Here is a 24,179-nt window from a genome sequence, read left to right on the forward strand (position 1 = left end):
ATCCAGAAGTAGCACTTGACAGTCTGGCACCTGTTCAGGTTCACAAATTACCTAACAACACATCTTTCGGAACTTGTGAGATGAAACCCATGCAGATTCCGGACAGAGTGACCAAAACGGGAATCGAACCTGGGACCCTGTGAAGCAAGAGTGCTAGTGCCACCCAATATTTGGTTCATGTTTAACAAAGTTGGCAGCAGCCAGGGTTTAGAAACTCAAGTATATGATGAATTTGGCTAGGATGAGCACAAGAGCCTTCCCAGATACTTTAATCAAACAAGCTTTATTCTAAAAACTTAGTTAACATTTATATATAAACAAACAGCAAGAAGTTTTATCAATTACAAACAAAGACATCCCACAGCTACAGTAATCTATGCATTACCTGTAATGATTTCCCCCTCAACTGTTCCAATTCGAAAAGACTGGCTTTCCCTGAGATTCTGACCCCATTTCAGCAGGTTTTAAACTCCTACCCAAAACCAAACTATATTTTATGTAACAACTCTTTAAATTGAAAAGTGAGAGAAACAGGCCAAAACACTTCTCTGTAGTCCACAGCAGTCAAAACTGAAAGTGAAAGTAAAACAAACCTCAGCTCAGCATCACCCACAAAATGACATCACTGAAGCCATGTGATAAGATAAAACCTTTCTCAAGGGGACACTCCCTTAACACCGCTAAAGAAGTATTCGTTACTTCATGTACTTAGATTTCCTTGCACTGCAGTGTGTGGGGTACCACAGTCCAGCTACTATATCAGTCCTGTTGAGCCATTTTTGCATCTTGACAATCAAAAAAATATATACTAGAAGGCCAAGCATTGTAAATAACATGGCTTTATTATTGATGTTACAATAAAAGTGATTTCTACATAATATACATTATATACAATGGCTTTTATCCGGCCATACATGCAAAATATATTGCGCAAATTATATACAGACACCAGAAGATCTTTTGGCCATACATGTAGAACTGGATGCTCCAGAATTTGATGACTTGATAGAAACAGCAATTTTACAAAATATTAAAAGATAGAACAATACTCTTTTTTTAATATAATACATGCTGAAAGCCAGCTGTGAACAATGAAAACCTGATTGGTTACACAATATGCCATTCCAACAGCAAATACTCAAACTCTGTAAATAAAAAAGCACGGTGGTCATCTATATACATTTAAATACATCACTTTCTGTAAATTGCATTTTCACAGGAATTGTCCTCATCTACCAATTGTGCTTCGATTAGGCTTTGCATTTCTGTAGTATAAAATAGCCATACATTTTAAACAAGTTTCTCTTTCCATCCTCTATTCTATCAGGTAATAAATATCCAATTAAGTGCATAGTCCCACTGCAGTGCTGCATTTTAGTTTTAAACACACCAAAATCAATAGTAAACAATTCTTGCTCATGGCTGGCCTTGGAATCGGGAATTTTATTCCATGAATACAAAAATCGTCTCATTAGCGCATACTTGAAATAAATGCTGGAACACCATTCCCATTCTGGCTGTGCACTGTTCTTTTTATAAATACATGACTTTCTGCATATTTTAAAATACTTGTGATAATAATGAACACATAAATCTTAAGCTTGATAACATCTCAGATTTAAATGACGTGGCTAACTCACAAATGTTTGTACTTGCTTGATCTGGGATCATAAGGTTGTTTTCTGATTTCATACTTTGGGATAATTCATAGAATGTTGTTGGATATCCTTCTATTTGCAACATGCCAATCTCATTTATATCCAGTTAACCACCCCAATGTCCCATTACAATATCTAGCTAATTTATTATCTGCAAATAAAATGCTTGATCTGGACCACACCTCCCCTATGCAAAACAGGGATTCATATCCCACTGGGAAGAGATTTTCATCATGTCACAAGATCCACAATCCAACTGAGCTCAAAGACCTCACATAAGGTGAAGTTGTAGTTTCTGTTACAATACTATACAACTGAGTTTACTGAAAAATAATCCATAGTCATAATGTGACTGATTCATTTTATTCGATACCTACACACCAACATGGTTTTGGTCCTCTTACACTATTTAATTCAACAATAGATTTTAAAAAATTATTAAATATCTGAGAAGAATGAAGATAATCCAAAATCCACAGTGGTTGGCTACTTTTGCGTAAAGTTGGCAGACATAATTGGAATTAATCAAGTTAATTTCTATTACTAGATTCATATCTTACAGCACTTTTGTGACCCAGCCCCACTCTCAAAAGCTCCCTGCTTACTCTCCATTGCTCCCTCTAGCCTTGTCCTCCCTCCAGTTCCTACCAGCCCACCCCACTCTTACAGCACCTTACAAACCTGCCACACTTACCACAGCTCCAACCTGCTCTTCACTACCCCACCCTTCTCCCTGCAGCCCAGGACTGCATCTCTCCAACAAAAAGTTAAATCTTCCACAATCCATCATTATTACCAGAACCAATCTCCAAGACAAATAAAGTAACTACCGTGTTATTCTTGCTTTCAGGTTGTCTCATTCCATTGTTTGTCTGACAACAGAAGTTCAATAATTTTCTTTTCCTGACTAAACTTGATGTTTGAAAATCAATAATGTTCTTCCTATGTAATGATGCTCAGGACACTGAACTTCTCGCAGCCTGTTCCCTCCTGTGACACATTGCCCTGACAGCACCATCCCACAGCCTTCTGCACCGATATGTCTCAAAAGATGATAGAAATAACAAAACTGACAGTAAAACAATCGTATGAACTACACGTATCTGATATGAATATAATTTATCTTTCAAAATCCTATATATATATATATAAAATATATTCTGGTTGTATGTGCTTCTCTAGTGTCTTTATCGGAACAAAAATGTTAGACTTTTATCTCCTTTCTAAACTCTTTTCAGAAATGTCCAGATGAAAAAACAAAACAAAAAGTATTTTGAAAGAATCGAGTTTTGGTTCTGACACCATGTGTTCACTCTCTTGACATAGAATGGTTACTACACAGGAGGCCATTTAGCCCGTCATCTCCATGTTGACTCCCTGTAAGAGCTACTCAGCAAGTCCCACACCCCTGTCTTTTCTCCAGAGCCCTGCAATTTGCTTCTCTTCATGATCAGGCAGAGATTCTACAAGGGCAAGTTCCGTGGCTCCTGTAGCTTGACATGTACCTATACAGTTCTCTGACACCCTCTGCTCCTTCCCTTTTATTTAACAATCAAATCAGTCACTATTTCTGGCAGCTGGTACTTTACAGAAAAAATAGTTTAGTTTTGAAATGGTGCTTATTTAACTTACTCATTTATCATAAGCACCTGCCAATCCACTTCCAATTATTAAACCTAATCAATGTGGCAGCCATGGACAACACATTACCTTTAAGCAGTGTGTGAGTTTAACAAATGTTATTTGTAGCGTATTCGCCTTTGCTGCATCTTTGAGTATAAAACAATTTTAAGTCACTTTCAAAACACTGACAAAGTCCCTGTGACTTGACATCTTTTGGCGGCAATATGGCTAGGTCATGATTTCCTGGGCACTATTATGGTTTATAGTGGTCTCCATTCCAGGCAACAGGATATTATTTTGATTATAACTATTAGGTTTGGCTAATAAGTCACTAGTTGGCACTTGCTGGCCTGTCAGCGCAAACTGAGGTCCAAGCAGCACGTAATGCAGTTATATACTGCACCCACCATCAGATACACTGGGAATGCGAGACTGGTCAGTTGAATAAATTACACTGACTTGTGCATTGCAGCACAATGTTAAGGAACTAAATGTAAAGTCTAGAGACTCATCTCATACCTAGAACAAACTATAGGTTTTTTGATAATACAGAAGCTGAATTTTTGGTATCATTAGAATATTAAGTATGCTAATATTTATCTTACAATGGTGTAAAATGGCTTATTTATGTAAACATTTCAAGTGAGTAAATTAATAAATCAAACCAAGTCAATCACAAATATGAGAGCAATAAAATACACTGATTGATTATAAAACCCCTCTATTCATTCCATGCACATAGAAATCCTGTCATTGTTTCAGCATTTGCTATTTGAGGACATCAGTTTGACCAAAACCACCAATCTGATCTGTGTGTCATAGAAATTACTCTCTTAATTTTCCATATACCTTTCGAGAATCTAAATCAAGCTGGTTTCAACTCAAAACAACTAATGAGTCTAAAAGAACCAGGGATACATAATCTGGAATGTATTAACAAAATGAAGCACATGGAAGATGCCAATCATCAATTGAGAGAGACTCTTTGTAAACTGTACTGAATTCTTCACTGGTAATTTTATGGTGTTGCAGTGACCACCCTGAGACACAATCCAGATACGCTGCTTCAGATTAGTGACTTGCTCATCACTGTCAGTAAATCATTTCACATAAATAAAAATCACCAGCACATTTCAGGAAGCCTAAGGATCACTTAACAGGTGAAACTAAGCATAAACTAAAATGCACAAATTGTTACAGTACAATAAAATTGCTCCTATCATCTTTAAAAAGCAGATTCAGCTGTAAGTCTGTTAAATTTACAACTTCATCCAAATGGATGAGTAAAACATCTCCTGAATAAATAATATAAATAACTTAAGAAAATGTTCTAAACTTTCTCACATTGAGTCTTAAAAGCCATTGGGATATAGCAACTAAACAAATCGCACACCAAAAGGGAGGTTTCTTTATAAAAACATAATTAAAACCCTTGCTTTGCCTCACTGCCACAAAGCTGTAAATATCTGCAAAGTTAACATACTGATTAAATACTCTTAACATATGTAGCTTTCCATTATATTTTGAAAACAAATAATGCTAGTGTCTTAATGGACAGAAATTGTTCCACCTGTCAGCTGATGAAAAGTGTCCTTTTTCTTGGATGTCTTGTCCTTCAGGTGGTGGCACTGGTTGGGAGCTCTGGCGGCCGGCAGCAGTGAAACTCTGGATTCACGAAAATAACGGGGATTTGGTTATGGCCCAGTCTAGCAGTGCTTGAATGGTCATACTTACTTTTATCAACCCTTTTCCTTCTAGTATGTGATGGGGCAGACATAACTTTTCCTATGGAAAGGTAGCATAAAAAGGTAGAGTGTTACTAATGACTGCTATAGAAATGGTACAAGCCACAAACGTCATGTAATGAAAACATACACGCTGCTGTGGCACCCTCAGAAACCTGACCTGAATGAAACAGAAAGCTGGGTTGGCTCTGATTATCAAGTGCAGTTGCGGAGACTAAACCACTTAGCAGGTCATTCGTTCCCCCAACCTCCAAGCACACCAATACTTTGAAATGAAACGTGTTACTACTGTGGGTAGGTCACCCTGTGGAAACTACTCGAGAATAAGTAATATCATATCCGCAGTACCAGAGGTAAACTGAAACTTGAAGCTACCAGAATCCAATCAATAAATGCTCCCTAACCAGGTCATATAATTTTTTTATTTGTTCATGTGATGTGGAATCGCTGGCAAGGACAGCACTATTGGTCATCCCTAAATGAGCAGCTCAAATAACAAACAAAAAGCCTTGTGTTACTAAGAAATACAAAGATCCTGAGCTACATTTGCACAAGATCAGATTCACTTTGCATCAGGGTGATTCAACACAACTTACCTACGATCAGATTCGGATTGTGTGTTGCATAATATCAATCTACCAGCTCAAAACAAATGTCCAGCTATTTGCTGCACAAGATCATATGGTGGGATATCTGACCAGCTTGGGACAAGTTGGCAGATTGTTGCTCTGCGTTTTTTATTCAGAATAAACTGTACTTAACATCACCTGCACACTTTGTGCTTCAGTTTACTTGTGGAAAATAAGTAAGATTTTACTCAGTCTTTTACACAATAAATCTCCTCAGTGTATTTTAACCAAAACACTTTCTTCCTGGCATAAGATTCTCTTTGCATTTAATCCATTTCCAACTGGAAGGTAGGTACAAACCTACAAGCCAGTAGGGAGAATATATGAGCAGTATCGCAACCTGCCATCCGAGATCTCTTGGAGTGGTTTTTTAAGAGATGAAGAAATAAGTCATAGGATCAGACTGCATCTTACCACCAGGTGGCACTGCAAGTCAATAATTCAACGTCATAAGGAGAAATGTTCTTTCTGGAAGGGCAAAACAGAACTGGTACACTATTTCTTAAATGCTATTTGCAATGTAGACATATCCAAATGCTGTTGGGAGTGACAGAATTGTTAAGGGAAAACTGACCATTTAGTTTTTATGCTGCCGATATGTGTAGAGTTATTCACTGCAAGAAGTACATATATCTCTCAGATATATTTAAGGTATTACATGCTATGCTTCTTTAGACTTCACAGCAGCCCTCAAAATGGGTGTTAGCAACAGGCCACATGAGTAAAGTAGATGTGTAAACCCTGGCACTACTTAACTGTTCTTAGGAGAACCTAGCAGCAAACTGGATTAATCAATGAGGGATCCAGGAAACTGCACAGGTCGCTTTTCAGGGACACTGTGCTATGTGGTAAACAAGTTAGTGTAACAATAGCAAAGAAAAGAGTGGGCATGAATAAGAATACAAATACCTGGAATCATATTATACACACAGTGCAAGGATATCTGCACATGCAATGTTCTATATCAATGAACTCCAGTTGTATGTAATAAATAGCAACACTAAAAAGCAAGCGTGGAAAAGGCAAAAGCCAAATAGATCCCAAGTAAGAAAGGCTGGTGTTGGCTGTTGGACTTTCTCCCTGCGTGCCAGCAGTGCGCCAACTGTCTTTTGAATGTTCTGGACGTCCGACTGCAGGATGTCGTACGGAGAGCAGATGTCAGCCTATCCAAGGGGCAGCGACCAGGACAGAAGAACAGTGCATGATATTACAAATACAAAATTTAGCAAGAATCTGTATAAACAAGAACTAAACAGGCTGGATTAGTAGCATGCATGGGAAAACTGCTGCCTTGCATTGCCTTCTTTCTACAAAAGCAGCCAGAGGAAATTGACGTTTTATTACTATGGGAAGACGGATGCAATTGCTAAGCGGGTGTCTGAGGACAAAACAGTAAGATGGATGCTTTTCTCAATGTGTTAGTGCATGTGGGGAGAAGCGGACTTTGGAGCATTTCAAAAGCTGTTCTGCCAGGTTAAAGCCAATTCGCAAATGGCAGCTGAGAGAGAGAGAAGCAGGGAAGAAGCAATCATCCACAAACTCATTACCTACTTACTACAGGATTGCAGCTACTCAAAAGAACTGAAACTGCAGAATTATGCCAGTCTTGGTGCTGATCAGTCAAACCTCTTGATTCTCACAGAAACAGTGCAAAGAAAAGTAGTTGCCCATACCCTCACCCACCAAGCTAAAATGAGATTTGGTTTAACAGGCTGAAGCTAGGAAATGGCAAGGAAAATTATGTTCGAAACTAAGAATGAACATGGTTTAGAATTGATTTAGAGATCAAAACATCTATATTCTCTCACTTCCTTGGAGGGTGTTTGGTTTAGATTTTAAACAGAAAAGACATGCTAAATGAGCTTATAACGTCATTGTGGACCACAACATGCTAATCTGTCAATTATTTTTGGACTATCCATGAAATGGAACCATTAGCAGGTTTGGATTGCACAGCACTGGACCCACAGCAGCATCATGGGTTCAGGCCTGCATCTCCCCAGGTTCTCAGGTCCCAATCACCACTGTCTTTGAGCGAAGCAGTAGGGGATGGGACAACACTGAGTGGACATCAGGTGCTGTTTCACAGAAACATTCCAGGCAGTTCTTGTCCATCACCTGGTAGAGTGGCACTGGCTGAGGTCTGGAATAAAATAGTAATGAAATCAAAAAACCATTACATTTTACAGCAGTAGGGTCTAATATAACTTCAGTTCAGTCAATGTGTCCGAGTCCACAGATAACACAAGAACACAGATACTGAAACTGCAGAATCCTGGTTTATTTGATCTGCTGTGCTTTACACTTGAATCCAAAGATTCTGCAAAAGAATTGTAATTGAAAATGGACATTGAACATGACACATGGAAGGAAAACCAAGAGGTCTGTGGAGAAAAAATGCTTTTGTTCCAACTAGACATGAAGCTGCTGCATAGTTCTTAGAAAGATGTGAAGCCAGAGACATTGAAATATGTATAGTACATCTGGCTGCCAACATCTTAAATCATCTGCTGCTTCAGCCTTATGATGCTAAAAGGCATGTCCAAGTTACGCTGATGTAGGTGCCCCAGTATAAGCAACTATGGATGAAAGTCACTATTGTAGAAAACTACTCATCTAATGGAGTCTCGGCCAAAGGCGATTTTGAGATACTCCTTATTTCATGCATATGAAGTTTCATTCAACTTGTTGGCTGTGCAAACATGGACCCAAACTGAAACTTTGTGTTTTAAATTGATCTTCGTAGAATAATGGGTGATTGGCAGAGAATTTTAAGACTACAATTTACTCACATCTAGGGATATAAAGTATTGTCTGCCCTAACCGTACCTATGCTGACACTGCACTGTTGGTACTATGGATAAGACAATTTGTCCAATGATAATGTGTTCCTATTTAACAACAAAAGTCTGCCTAACGGAGTAATTTTTTTCTTTTAAAAAGAAAATTGATCCAGGCTACTTTACATGAAATGAAAATTATTCTGCCAGGTTTCATGTGGACTACTGCCTGGAACAGGCAAGAACTTTACAATAATGTTCAAACAACATAGAACTAGGAGGCAGTCGTTCATTCCCCTAGAGCCGGTTAAACCATTCAGTGAGATTGTGACCGGTCTGTGCCTGAACTTCACTTACTCACCTTAGCAAATTGCGTGTTTGATTTCTATACCGAACAAAACCTTTAGATCTCAGGCCAGAAAAATTCAATTCACTCAACACCCACAATTCCAGATTCCCACTACCCTGTGTGTGAAAAGATGCTTCCACAATTCATTCATAAAAGATTTAGCTCCAGTTTTAATTTGTGTTGAGCACTCCCAGCAGAGAAAGTATTTTTCCTGTATCTACCAAATTGAATCCCTTTAACAGTTTTAAGTACCTCAAATTAGTTTACCCCTCAAACGTGAAGGAAATACAAGCCAGGTTTATGCAACCTGTTAAGGTCATCCTTTATATCATAGTATAATTTTTGTGAATAGGTGAGGTACCCCCTTCCAAGGGCAATATATACTTTCTGAGGTTCAATAGTGAAAAATCAGATCTGACTACGACTATCCAACAGGGCACTTCCTCACCAAAGTGGGCATCACGGTAGCACAGTGGTTAGCACTGTGGCTTCACAGTGTTAGGGCCCCGGATTCAATTCCCGGCTTGGGTCACTGTCTGCACAGAGTCTGCACATCCTCCCAGTGTCTGCGTGGGTTTCCTCCGGGTGCTCCGGTTTCCTCCCTCAAGTCCTAAAAGATGTGTTTGTTAGATGAATTGGACATTCTGAATTCTCCCTCCGTGTACCCAAGAATGCGCCGGAGTGTGGCGACTAAGGGCTTTTCACAGTAACTTCATTGGAGTGTTAATGTAAGCCTACTTGTGACAATGAAGATTATTCTTATTATTATTAAGTATTCCAATGGCCATGAGATCATGATGCAGATGTGACCATGTAACTTCTCCCGTGTCTTTTCCCTTATGGAGGCAAGGTTGTAAAAGGAGGCCCACTGGCACAAATGTGTGTGGAGGACTGAACAACTCAATTATTCAGAAGAACCCAACAGACGCTATATGCTTTCTGCATTGCTGCATGGGATCTCTGCCTTGGATCGGAACTGGGTCACCACGTAGCCAGGTGCCAGGCTGTGTCATCTACCTACATGCGAACATACAAAATAGGAGAAGTGAGCCATTCAGCCCCTCAAGTCTGCTTCACCATTCAATAAGATCATGGCTGATCAGTTTATGTTTCGAATTCCACATTGCCATCTGCCTCCGAATAGGAATCTGTAATAAACTTACTGCTATCAGGCAAAGCCAATGACAGAACCATTCAACCTCAATTAAATCTCTCTGACCCCTTTCTGACCTGAAAATGATGATCACATGCAGACTGACAAACACAGCCACCCTCAAAACCATTCAACGTCAGCTCCACTTCAACAATAATCAAACAAGGGACCTGGGTCCAGGGGCTGCTCAGTCCTTCACTGGCATATCTGCATCTGTTCACTGGGTTTCCTTTCCCTTCATATTTGCCTGATATATCTTAATCTTTGCATCCTTTAGCCTTACCCTTTCAGCCTTTCCAGCAACTAGAAATTCCTGCTTTGGCTCTGCTCGGGTCTATGGATGATTTGAACAATCAATCAGTAAATTGGACAGACTATTCCCTATAAACTAAACAGATGAAGGATTAGAATTATTAATTTGTTTGGATAAACTGCAATTAAATTGCCTTTTGTAGTCACACTTTCAAATCAGGTAGACCAGAGCTGCCAAATTAAAATTATTGTTGGACACATTGGGTCTACATGGCAGAGTGTGCTGTAACGGAATCAGAGCTGCTATTATCTTAGATCCACAATGCCCAGAGCTGAGATTGCTGATAGATTTGATTCCTAGCCATTTTATTATAGGACATTGTAAAATATACAGCAAAGAATGGAATAGAACCCTTGCTGCCATTACTTTAATTTTTGTTTTGGAAGAGAAAATAACAGACTTAAAGTTCTATTTGAGATTTCCTCAAAACATGCCCTATGACCAATCAATTCAATTCATGTCTTAAAATACAATAAAACATGGCTTTAAAAGAATGTTACAGGGCAGCCATGTAACCTAAAACATTCTAAACTGTAACAATTAGCTCATCCAAAAACAAGGTATAGATGGTAATTCATTCACGTTTTATTTCTGTAATAGACAAGACCACAAAGACTGGAATCACTAACTGTCTCACTGGTTTAAAGCAGCTTTTAAAAAAATTAAATGGTAGAGTTCCTTTCAACAAACAGATGGAGATCAAAAGCTTTATGTGAACTCAAAACCTGAAATGAGCTGAGGATGTTACAGGGATCAGAACTAGCTTTGGTCTGAATCTTCAAAAAGTAAACCTCATAAGTTTAAATGTATGTTCTTGTGTGTTGAGTATTTACGTTGTGTGTGGAGTATTACACAAAAAGTTTTGATAAGCACAGACAAAAGACACACTGACCAATGAAACCCGGTGATACACTTGACTCATTGCAGAGCCAAAAGCTTCCCCTCACTCAGTCAGATGTAGCAAGAACAAAATAATCCTTCAACAGACATGGCGTCCATTTGGGTAAACAAAAAGGTCAGTGATAGCTACAATTTTTTGATCTTAAGTTTGGTGAATTAAAGCTTTTCATGGAATTAGGAGCAGAAGTAGGCAATTCAGCCCTTCGAGCGTTCTCTGCCATTTAATCAGATCATGGCTGATTTCTTCCTGGTCTCAGGTCCACCTCTCTGCCTGTTCCTCATATCCCTTTAACCCGTTTTTAATCAGAAATATATCTACCTCCTTCTTGAAACCATTTAATGATTCAGACACCATCGCACTATGGGGCAGCGAGTTCTACAAAATCACCACCCTCTGCGAGTAGTTCCTTCTCATCTCAGTTTTAAATCTACCGTCTCTCAACCTATATCTGTGGCCTCTCGTTCTAGATTGCCCCATAAGTGGGAACATTTGGTCTACATTTACATCATCAAAAGTATTTTATATACCTCGATCAGATTCCCTCTCATTCTTCTAAACTCCAGTGAGAAGTCCAATCTCTCCTCATACGCCAGCCCTTTCATTCCCGGAATCAATCTGGTGAACCTCCTCTGAACTGCCTCCAATGCCACCACATCCTTCCTCAAATAAGAACACAATACTCCAAATGTGGTCTCATCAACACCCGATACAATTGCAACAATATTTCTCGACTTTTATACTCCAATTGTCGTGCAATAAATGCCAAAATTCCATTTGCTTTTTTTATAAAAATATTTTATTGAAGCATTTGTAATTTTCACAATTTAACATTTCTAAAACAACCGCGCAGGTCGACACACAAAATGCCCCCTAAAATAACACACAATAAACCACGTACCCCACTTTTCCCGCCCTATCCCCAATTACCTGTATACTAAATTCCCTGTCCTTATTTAACATTACCATGCCTCCTATTTTCCTTCCCATCCCCCTTTTTCTCTCCCCCCTCCCGTACTGCTGACGTTCAGTTTTTGTTAAAGATGAACAGCTGCCAACTCCGGGTGAATCCCTGTATCGATTCTCTTAAAGCAAACTTAATTTTCTCCAGACTGAGAAACTCAACCATATCGCTGACCCACACTACTGATTTCAGGGGCTCCGAGTCCCTCCATCTCAGCAAGATCCGTCTCTGGGCCACCAGGGAAGAGAAGGCCAGGATATCTGCCTCCCTCCCTCGCCCCTTTGCCCCCGGGTCTTCCAACACCCCAAATATTGCTAATTCTGGACTCGGAGTTACCCTCCCTTCCAGGATTTCTGACATAACATCTGCCAGATCCCTGCCAGAATTCCCTCAGTTTCAGACATGCCCAAAACATATGAACCTGGTTGGCCTGGCTACCCCCACACCACCCACATCTGCCCTCCACCTCCTCGAAGAACCTACTCATCCAGGCTACCGTTATGTGGGCCCTGTGGACTATCTTGAACTGAATCAAGCAGAGTCTAGCACAGAACGAGAATGCATTTACCCTTTTCAAGGCTTTTTCCCACAGTTCAGTTTCCAGCTCCTCTTCATCTCTCTGATAGGGGCCCCTTCCCACTCTAACAATTCCATGTATATGTCTGAAACCTTCCCACCTCCAACCTCTGTTTTTGACAGCATTTTATCCTGTAGTCCCCTCAGGGGGAGGCGAGGAAAGCTTGGGACCTGTCTCTGTACAAAGACACGCACTTGAAGATACTGAAACCCGTTCCCTCCCGGCAAGTCAAACTCCTCCTCTAATGTCTCCAAGAAGTCTTACAACACCAGGTTAAAGTCCAACATGTTTGTTTCAAACAGTAGCTTTCGGAGCACTGCTCCTTCCTCAGGTGAATTCACCTGAGGAAGGAGCAGTGCTCTGAAAGCTACTGTTTGAAACAAACATGTTGGACTTTAACCTGGAGTTGTAAGACTTCTTACTGTACTCACCCCAGTCCAACGACGGCATCTCCACATAATGTCTCAAAGGTCAGGAAGCCCTCCTGGATGAATAGATCCCCAAACCTCTCAATCCCTGCCCGCTGCCATACCTTAAAGATCCCATCCAGCCCCCCCCCCCCCCCCCACCCCCCCTCCCCCAGGACAAACCTGTGATTATCACAGATCGGTGACCACACTGATGTCCCCTGCAGTCTCATATGCTGCCTCCACTGGCCCCACACCCTCAGGGCTGCCACCACCACAGTACTTGTGGAGTACCCAGCCGGCGAGAATTGTTTCTCAGATACAGTATAGAAGAGTCTTTGAAAGTGTACCATCGGAAATATGCAACTATAAGGCAATTATTATAAGCACAATCTCTCAAACTTTTCACTTTTTGGTGAAAATAGGGTATCATGTCTTGGTTCAGGAACCAATTCCCAATTTATAACATTGTTACGATGGGAAAACTGGCTCCGACTTGCAACACGGCTTTTAAGAACCGTTGTAAGTCCAAGGACTGTGTGTACTCTCCTGGTGGAGATGGGTTAGGTGGGGATCATTGGATCAGAACTGAATCTGGAATTCAATCCCCATTTTAAGTTATATATCTTGTCTTTATTTTTATATTTGCAAGATAACTTTCTATGCTCACATTTCTAATGGCATCTACCTATATAAACCTGTCGTATCATGTGGCTGCATTGTCCCACAGGCAATTGTAGTATGACAGTTTAACAGTTGCTGTTAGAAATAGAAAACCCCAGCAGGAAGTTCTTGCAAAAGACAAGATCTTAAACATATATTGGACCAATTAATTAATACTGTTTCTACATCGGACAAATATATTGCATCTGCAACATCATAGAATTTACAGTGCAGGAGGCCATTCGGCCCATCGAGTCTACACCGGCTCCTGGAAAGAGCACCCTACCCAAGGTCAACACCTCCACCCTATCCCCACAACCCAGTAAACCCACCCAACACTAAGGGCAATTTTGAACACTAAGGGCAATTTAGCACGGCCAATCCACCTAACCTGCGCATCTTTGGACTGTGGGAGGAAACCGGAGCACCCGGAGGAAACCCACGCACACACGGGGAGGATGTGCAGACTCCGCACAGACAGTGACCCAAGCCGGAATCGAACCTGGGACCCTGGAGCTGTGAAGCAATTGTGCTATCCACAATGCTACCGTGCTGCCCCAAAAAATAAAAAGGAACAATAGAAATAAGGCTATTCAGCCCTCAAGCCTGTTCCACCATTCAGTTAAATCAGGCCTAATTTGTACCTCAAATCCATCTACCTGCAACAGTTGATTCTCTAACATAGCCTTCCTTACCTAACAAAACTGCATCAAACTCTGTCTTGAATGCTCCAATTAAACAAACATCCATCTCTTTTGGGGCAGAGAATTTGAGATTTCTCCTACTTGTCTGAAACAAACTTCCTGATTTCTCTTCTAATTGGCCTTGCTCCAATTTTAAGACTATCGCCTCTTGTTTGTGATCCCAAAGTATGAAATAATGTCTGTGTCTCAATGGATCATTTTAATATTTTAAATCACCTCAATTAGATTATCCCATTTGGAGCAAAGTGAAAATACTCGACTGTCCTCAGGATGTGTATAGGATGAGGTGACCACAAAATCTCACTCACCGTGAGGCAGCACGGTTACACAGTGGTTAGCAGAGCTGCCTCACGGCGCCGTGGTCCCAGGTACAATCCCAGCTCTGGGACACTGTGTGGAGTTTGCACATTCTCCCCGTCTTTGTATGGGTTTCGCCCCCACAACCCAAAGATGTGTAGGTTAGGTGGATTGGCCACACAAAATTGCCCTTTAATTGGAAACAATGAATTGGGTAGTACTCTAAATTTATAAAAGAAAATCTAACTCACCACAAAAGTAACTTTCTAAGATGTGTTCGGGCTTACGAATACTCCTTAAATCTTAACCTACAGTAGTAAAGTCCTATAGGCATCATGGTTTACAACCTATCCTTTCATGAATTATATCACAAACAGCAGTTTGTCTCCTGTATAGTTTTGACCTCGCTTGCAGACAGAAACACCAGCTGACAAACCAAGTATATCTAGCTGAGCTACAAACTTGTCTCATTGTAAGAAATAAAATTACACAAAAAGCAAAATAAATTAGCATTAAAATTGCAATATGGCATTTAACTTGGCCTGATACTTCAAACTATTTTTGAAGGCAAAGATAGCAAATCCTTTCAGAGTTTTACTTTCTTACAAATCTATAACATGGATGAAATGAAAATGAAATGAAAATCGCTTATTGTCACAAGTAGGCTTTAAATGAAGTTACTGTGAAAAGCCCCTAGTTGCCACATTCCGGCACCTGTTCGGGGAGGCTGGCAGGGGTATTGAAGCGTGCTGCTGGCCTGCCTTGGTCTGCTTTAAAAGCCAGCTCTTTAGCCCCATGCTAAACCAGCCCCTTCCATTTCCCTCCCATTGCTTGTTTAACTAAATGCAATGGGGACTGAAGAAAATATTAAGCATATTTATCTGAAGAAACAAAGCACTTTCTCAAAAGTGCGCCGATCCCACTATATTTTTATGAAACACATATAATATATATACTAATTATATATGATCTTGGCTACTTCCTAAAATTTTAAAACTGGACAATGACTTTTTAAAAATGACTGAAGCAATGTCTCTCTGTGACCCTGACCAAAAGGAACTTTCTGGCAGAATCAGAGAAGCCAACACCTCATTATCTCTGAAGAGGCATAAACATCTCTGGGCTCCAGAGGCCACATTCAAAGGTAATCATAAAAGGGCCATCTACAATTCAGAAGCCTGGCCTGGCCACAGGAGTCTATTAGTCTGCTAGGACAAAGGGCCCTGTGACCTCCTTTGAAATTCCTAATTGTTGGAATATTAACAACCTCAGGAACCCAGACAAAGGAACACCTTTTGTCAAAGTGGAGAAGTGGGATGCATGTGACATGACCCCCCCAAGCTCGGAGAACCAGTTATACTGTCTTGCGGAACTACAAGGCATTCTGATATCTTCCATCCAGCAAGCATCAGTTCAGAAAAGGGCCCTGTTTACGTTTGATGCCTGGCTGCCATCTACACTGCCATCTACAGAGCAGTACAGGCCCTTCGGCCCTCGATGTTGCACCGACATGGGAAGTCCAAAAACTAAAGGCCATCTAACCTACACTATGCCATTATCATCCATATGCTTATCCAATAAACTTTTAAATGCCCACAATATTGGCGAGTTCACTACTGTTGCAGATAGGGCATTCCACGGCCTCACCACTCTTTGCGCAAAAAACCCACCTCTGACCTCTGTCCTATATCTATTACCCCTCAATTTAAGGCTATGTCCCCTCGTGCTAGCCACCTCCATCCGCGGGAGAAGGCTCTCACTGTCCACCCTATCTAACCCTCTGATCATTTTGTATGCCTCTATTAAGTCACCTCTTAACCTTCTTCTCTCCAACGAAAACAACCTCAAGTCCATCAGCCTTTCCTCATAAGATTTTCCCTCCATACCAGGCAACATCCTGGTAAATCTCCTCTGCACCCGCTCCAAAGCTTCCACGTCCTTCCTATAATGAGGCGACCAGAACTGTACGCAATACTCCAAATGCGGCCGTACTAGAGTTTTGTACAGCTGCAACATGACCTCATGGCTCCGGAACTCAATCCCTCTACCAATAAAGGCCATCACACCATAGGCCTTCTTCACAACCCTATCAACCTGGGTGGCAACTTTCAGGGATCTATGTACTATGTACTTCTATACCATCGCATACAAGATTAATTCATCTCTGCATGCCTATCTCATCATGGAAGTCAACTCTACTGAAAAAGTTAATTATTCAGCTTCCCTTCAGCCTGGCAACCTCTGTGAAGGAACACACCATTGGATTTTGATTCTAGACTCTGGATTCACGTGAAACAATAATCTTTTTGCACTGTGGTCTTTGCCATGTAAATCTTTCTCTATCCCTCTTTTTTGTATGAATGTATCAGGGGCTAATTAGTAGCAACCCTTCCCTCCTGTGTTTTGATTGTTTGCGAATAACTAACGCCCTGAGTTTATCCTCTTTCTCGAGTTTGCTGTGGAGTTTTTAATAAAAGTGAGGGGTTGGGAAACACAGCACGGTGTATAAAGGAGGGAAATCAAAATCAAAAATACCTTTCTGTTTATGAGTAGAGAGAGGAGAAATCAGGGCCATTTAAAATTAAATCCCCTCCTGTCCATAACACAAGCGTCCAATAATAATTATTTATTTCATCCGAGTAAATTGGAAATAGAAGCATCTCCCCTGGCTGCCCAATGGCAAGAAAGGATATTTACTTTTGTGTATTCCAATCTCTTTGTGAAACAATATCCATGAACAAACAATCACATGCAAATATTCCACAGGCTGCAGAAAATGTACAATATTCCTTCCAGCCTAGGGAATATTTACAGACGATTGAGCGGTTCACAGATGAAAGAACAGTAACTTTCACTTCTACAGTGCCTTTAACACAAAATAATTCCAAGGCACTTTACGGAGAAATAAAATAAATAGGCACAGCAATGGATTTTAAAAGTGGTGTAAGTCGAGGCAGAGTCCCAGTGAGTAAGGACAAGTCAGCTGGAGGTTCTGTCACCAACAACTGAAGGGGGGGGGGGGGGGGGGGGGGGGGGGGAGCAGGATGCACAGTAGGCCAGAATTGAGGGACCAAAATGAGGTGACAGTGATAGAGTAGATATTGGCCATGGAGGATTTCACATTGAATACATTGAGGGCTTGAAGCCAATGCAAATCAGTGAGGGTGGAGGTTGGGGCAAAATACAGGGCAGAATATGGGTGCCTGCAATTTCAGTGGTTTGGAACTTCTGGAGGGTGAAGAATGATGTGTAATCATTTCAGTGGCATAGAGAAGAGGTGAGCAATGTCTCCTCTTGGCCTCAGCTTTCCTAGGTTAGGGGGCATTTTAGCTATTTGGATCGGCAGTAGATACTTCCTCAGGTTCAGTGGCATCCGACACATGTAGCCCAGTGGTTAGGACTGTTGCTTCACAGCACGAGGGTCCCAGATTCGATTCCCGGCTTGGGTCACTGTCTGTGCGGTGTCTGCATATTCTCCTTGTGTCTGCCTGGGTTTCCCCCAGGTGTTCCGGTTTCCTCCCACAAGTCCCGAAAGACGTGCTGTTAGGTGAATTGGATATTCTGAATTCTCACTCTGTGTACCTGAACACAGGCGGAATGCGGAAAGGACCACAGTACAGGGACTGAGGAGTGTGTGAAAGGGGAGGTGGCCAATGCAGGATTGAGGGTGTTGTACCTAAATGCACGCAGTATACGGAACAAGGTAAATGAGCCGGTACGATGTTGTGAGCATCACAGAGGCATGGCTTCAAGGGAATCAGGGTTGGGATCTAAATATCCAAGGATATATATCCTATCGAAAAAGGACAGGCAGATGGGTAAAGGGGGCGGGGTTGCATTATTAGTAAGGAATTAAGTTAAATCGATAGCAAGGAACAATCAGAAGGCATAGAGTAGAGCATAGGGTAGAGTTGAGGAATCGCAAAGGTAAAAGACCCTGATGGGAGTTATGTACAGGCCCCCTAGCAGTAATCAGGATCTGGGGCAGAAAATATATCAGGAGATAGAAGAGGCATGTGAAAAAGGCAATATTACAATAATCATGGGGGACTTCAATATGCAGGTGGACTGGGAAAATCAGGTTGGTAGTGGATCCCAAGAAAGGAATTTGTGGAATGTCTAAGAGATGTTTTTTTGGAGCAGCTTGTGACAGAGCCTACCAGGAACAGGCAATTCTGGATTTGGTGATGTGTAATGAGGCAGACTTGAGTAGAGAACGTAAGGCGAAGGAACCCTTAGGGAGCAGTGATCACAATATGATAGAATTTACCCTGCAGTTTGAGAGGGAGAAGCTATAATCAGAGGTAACGGTATTACAATTAAATAAGGGTAACTACAAAGACATGAGGGAGGAACTGGCCAGAGTTGATTGGAAAAGGAGCCTAGCAGGGAAGACAGTGGAACAGCAATGGCAGGAGTTTTGGGGGGTTATTCGGGAGGCACAACAGAAATCCATCCCAAAGAGGAGGAAACATGCGAAGTGGAGGACAAGGCATCCATGGTTGACGAGGGATGTCAAGGACAGCATAAAAGCTAAAGAAAAAGCATACAAAGCGGCGAGGATTAGTGGGAAGCCAGAGGATTGGGAAGCCTTTAAAAGTGAGCAGAGGACAACTAAAAATGCAATAAGGGGGAAGAAGATGAAGTGTGAGTGCAAGTTAGCTAGCCATATAAAGGAAGATAGGAAAATACTTTTTCAATATATAAAAGGTAATTGAGGGGCAAAAATAGACATTGGACCACTGGAAAATGTGGCTGGAGAAGTAATAATAGGAAACAAAGAAATGGCAGACGAACTGAATAGTTACTTTGCAACAATCTTCACGGTGGAAGACACCAACGGGATGCCAGAGCTCCAGAAGAACCAGGGGGCAGAGGTGAGTGCAGCGACCATTACTAAGGAGAAGGTTCTGGGGAAACTGAAAGGTCTGTAGGTGGATAAGTCACCTGGACCGGATGGACTACACCCCAGGGTCCTAAAAGAGATAGCTGAGGAAATTGTGGAGGCATTGGTGATGATGTTTCAGGAATCACTGGATGCAGGAAGGATCCCAGAGGACTGGAAGGTGGCTAATGTAACACTACTTGTTTAAGAAGGAAGGGAGGCAGAAGTCGGGAAATTATACGCCGGTTAGCCTGATTTTGGTTATTGTTAAGATTTTAGAGTCTGTTATCAAAGATGAGATCGCAAAGTACTTGGAAGTGCATGGTAAAATAGGACTGAGTCAGCACGGCTTTGTCAATGGGAGGTCGTGTCTGACAAATCTGTTAAGAGTTCTTTGAGGAGGTAACAATGAAGTTAGACATAGGAGAACCAGTGGACGTGATTTATTTAGATTTCCAGAAAGCCTTTGTCAAGGTGCCACATAGGAGACTGTTAAATAAGTTAAAAGCCCATGGGGTAAGATTCTGGCAAGGATAGAGGATTGGCTGACTGGCAGAAGGCAGAGAGTGGGGATAAAGGGGTCTTTTTCAGGATGGCAGCCGGCGACTAGTGTTCCTCAGGGGCCGGTGGTGGGACCACAGCTATTCACGATATACATTAATGATCTGGAAGAAGGAACTGAAGGCACTGTTGCTAAGTTTGCAGATGATACAAAGATCGGTAGAGGGGCAAGTTATATTGAGGAAGTAAGGGGGCTGCAAAAGGATTTGGACAAGCTAGGAGAGTGGGCAATGAAGTGGCAAATGAAATACAATGTGGAAAAGTGTGAGGTTATGTACTTTGGAAGGAGGAATTTAGGCACAGACTATTTTCTAAATGGGGAAATGCTTAGGAAATCAGAAGCACAAAGGGACTTGGGAGTCCTTGTTCACGATTCTCTTAAGGTTAACGTGCAAGTTCAGTCGGCAGTTAAGAAGGCAAATGCAATGTTAGCATTCATGTCAAGAGGGCTAGAATATAAGACCAGGGATGTACTTCTGAGGCTATATAAGGCTCTGGTCAGACCCCATTTGGAGTATTGTGAGCAGTTTTGGGCCCAGTATCTAAGGAAGGCTATGCTGGCCTTGGAAAGGGTCCAGAGGAGATTCAGAAGAATGATCCCTGGAATGAAGAACTTGTAGTATGAAGAACGGTTGAGGACCCTGGGTCTGTACTCGTTGGGAGTTTAGAAGGATGAGGGGGGATCTTATTGAAACTTACAGGATACTGCGAGGCCTGCATAGAGTGGACGTGGAGAGGATGTTTCCACTTGTAGGAAAAACTAGAACCAGAGGACACCATCTCAGACTAAAGGGACGATCCTTTAAAACAGAGATGAGGAGGAATTTCTTTAAGACAGAGATAGATAGGTTTTTGATTAATAAGGGGATCAGGAATTATGGGGAGAAGGTAGGAGAATGGGGATGAGAAAATATCAGCCATGACTGAATGGCGGAGCAGACTCGATGGGCCGAGTGGCCTAATTCTGCTCCTATGCCTTATGGTCTTATGGACATGGGGCTTTTCACAGTAACTTCATTGCAGTGTTAATATTAGCCTACATGTGACAATAAAGATTATTATAAAAGTGGTCGGCGCATCTTTTTTTAACAGAAATTTGCTGGCCGATATCTCTACCTGAAGAATAACAGGAGCTGAGGATTGAACAATATCATCCCCTTGTGATAGATACTGCATATCTATTTCTCCAATTTATCCAAATGTGGGCAAACATTCACTCCATCCACAAGTCATGACTGCAGTGTGTACCATCTGTAGGATGCACAGCAGAGGATCAGCCATGATCACATTAAATGGCAGAGTAGGTTAAATGGGCTGAATGGCCTACCTCGGCTCCAATTTTTATGTTTATTTGGTATTACCTTCCAAGTCCATGGCCGCTACCATCTAGATGGCTCTGGTGCATGGGAACATCATTACATTCAAGCGTACTCCAAGTACACTTGGATATCTATCACTGTTCCTTCGTTATCATCAAAACCCAATCCTGGAACTCGCTGCCTAAGAGCAGTGTGGGAATATCTTTACCAGTGGTTCAAAATGGCAGCTCACCACCATATTCTCAAGGGTAGCTCCGGATGGCCAATAAATGCTGGCCTGGCTAAAGGTACTTGCATGCCAAGATAGAGGAGACACAGCAGAAGTGAAGTTGCAACTTCTTGTTGAAATTACTTGTAGACCTAAGTGGGAACCAAACTGAGCTTAGCTCTGTTGCCAAGTAAGTTATGGACATCTGCTGTGAAGGCTCACATCTGAATAATGATCACTTTGACAAAAGGAATAAGGGTGGCCAAAACTCATAGAGCCTTCAGGAAAGGAAAGCAAAAAACTGGTAAGAAAGATAGAGAAATAAGGAGTTATTAATTCTTCAAAATCTTTGTGCTGTGACCCAGTACTCCCATTTTGATTTTAAGTCATTTAGTAGTAGTCAAGGGTTATAGGGAACAGGCAGGAAAATGTAGCTAAGGCCACAATCAGATCAATTATGATCTTATTGAATGATGGAGCAGGCGCGATAGCCCGACTGGCCCACTCCTGTTCCTACTTCTTTTATTTTATTTTGATAATTTGAAACCAATGAATGGTTGCTACAACACCCATGATCCACTCCTCTGCTAATGAAACAGCAGCTTAACCTATTAAGGGTGGCCCATAGTTTCTTCACTCTCAGGTTCAGAAGTCCAACCTGACGGTTTCTTAGCTGTGAGGATCACCTCAGCCACAACCATTACTTTTAAATGAAAAGGGTAACAAATACAGGAAATAGTTAACATGGCAACCAGACTCAGGAATACAACTTCTCTTAGCAACACCATTTTCAACTTCATTTTATTAATGTCCAGTTGAGAGGCCGTAAGATGGTGAAAAAGGAGCAGGAAGAGGACATTTAGCTCCTCAAACCCACTATAAGATCAACACTCATCTTCGGCCTCTACCCTGTCATCTACACTCCCTGATCCTCTTCACAAAAGAACAAAATGAAAATTTAAAGAAGACACAATTGCAAATCCGATATCACAGTTCAACATATTAACAGTTTAATCCAATACTGTTTTCATTGTGGAACATGTTTGCACAGCGCTTTTATTCAACAAATCTGTGAGCTCCATATCTCACAGGTTAGCAGTTGACATGTGCCAGTGACAGCAATGTCATGACTTGTGAAATGAAACTACTGAAGAACTACGGCTCTCTCTTCAGAGTATGCGCAAAAATAAGTCAGCTTGGGCTGGAATGAAACAAGAGAGCATTTGTTCTGATTGATTCAAGAGTTTTCTATTTGGTAATACAAATAATTGCAAAGTTAATTTTCCCATTTGACTTGGTGACAATGTGAAGAGTCCCAGAGCTCCCGTGTTTCCATTGCTTTTTGTTAAAATTGGCACTGTTCAAGTTTAGTTTTCAAGACTGTTCAACACTTGCCTGCTTTCATTCCAAACCCAAATTCAAGGAAACATTTTGAATTAAAAGTAATTCATAAAATTACCTCAGCGACTCCCATTTTCCTGCAGGCGTCTAGAAAGTTTTCCACATTTCTCCTGCATTTTGCCATGCTCAGTTTAGGCTGCAAGACAAGTACGCAAACTTTTTAAAGTATACATTTTTAAAAGTATTTACTCAGATTGGACAATATACTGATTACTTCAGAAAAATAGGGTCTGGGTCCATTAATACATACAAGACGAGGGCCATGTTTTAATAAGATGGATCTTATGACCTTGCTTTATGTCCAATGCTATTGGCAGCCAAGTATCTCCCAAGGACTCTGGAAAGTTCTCTCCCTCTCGCTCTGGGCACAACGAATTGAGTCCGAGTGTCCAGAGAAACATGCTTTCTCTGATATTCCTTTTTGTAGGAGTGTACCTGATTGTGGTCATTCCCCGCACTCTGGTATTGTGAGAATACCAGAAAGAAAACATTTGGGGATAAAGTGTAGGAGGGATTGAGTCAGAGTACAGGAGGGAGATAGAGAACCTAGTGATATGGTGCATGGCATCAGATCTCTCCCACAATGTCAGCAAAACTACAGCAGGTCATTGACTTCAGGAAGCAAAGTATCATACACACCTCTGTCTGCATCAATGGTGTCGAGGTGGAGATGGTTGACAACTTCAAATGCCTACAATACCAACAATCTGTCCTGGTCCACTCACATTGCCGCTATGACCAAGAAAGCACAACAGCTCCCATACTTCCTCAGGAAACGAAGGAAATTCAGCACGTCCACATTGACTCTCAACAATTTTTACTGATGCATCATAGAAAGCATCCTATCTGGCTGCATCACAGCCTGGTATGGCAACTGCTCATCCCAAGACGGTAAAAAACTAGAGAGTCGTGAACACAGCCCAGTCCATCACACGGACCCGCCTCCCATCCATTGACTGTCTACACGTCCTGCTGCCTTGTGAAAGCGGGCAGTGTAATCAAAGACCCTTCCCAACTGTGTTATTCTCTCTTCCATTGGATAGGA

General features: G+C 41.4%; 1 protein-coding gene across 6 annotated transcripts in view; it reads right to left on the reverse strand.

Moving 5' to 3' along the window:
• Nucleotides 1–821: 821 nt before the first annotated feature.
• Nucleotides 822–24,179, reverse strand: part of lrch1 (leucine-rich repeats and calponin homology (CH) domain containing 1) — a 234,882-nt gene continuing 211,524 nt past the window's right edge. For 3 of the 6 annotated variants that reach the window (XM_038802650.1, XM_038802649.1, XM_038802653.1), the window contains 2 exons: nucleotides 23,193–23,270; nucleotides 822–6,818 (listed from right to left, as the gene is read on the reverse strand). In XM_038802650.1, the coding sequence (XP_038658578.1) occupies nucleotides 6,615–6,818; nucleotides 23,193–23,270 (282 nt within the window). In that variant the 3' untranslated portion in view covers nucleotides 822–6,614. The remainder of the gene's footprint in view (nucleotides 6,819–23,192; nucleotides 23,271–24,179) is intronic. The other 3 variants (XM_038802651.1, XM_038802654.1, XR_005461324.1) reach the window with 2 other exon arrangements.

This window comes from Scyliorhinus canicula, chromosome 7 (assembly GCF_902713615.1).
Source record: "Scyliorhinus canicula chromosome 7, sScyCan1.1, whole genome shotgun sequence".
Classification (NCBI taxonomy): domain Eukaryota; kingdom Metazoa; phylum Chordata; class Chondrichthyes; order Carcharhiniformes; family Scyliorhinidae; genus Scyliorhinus; species Scyliorhinus canicula.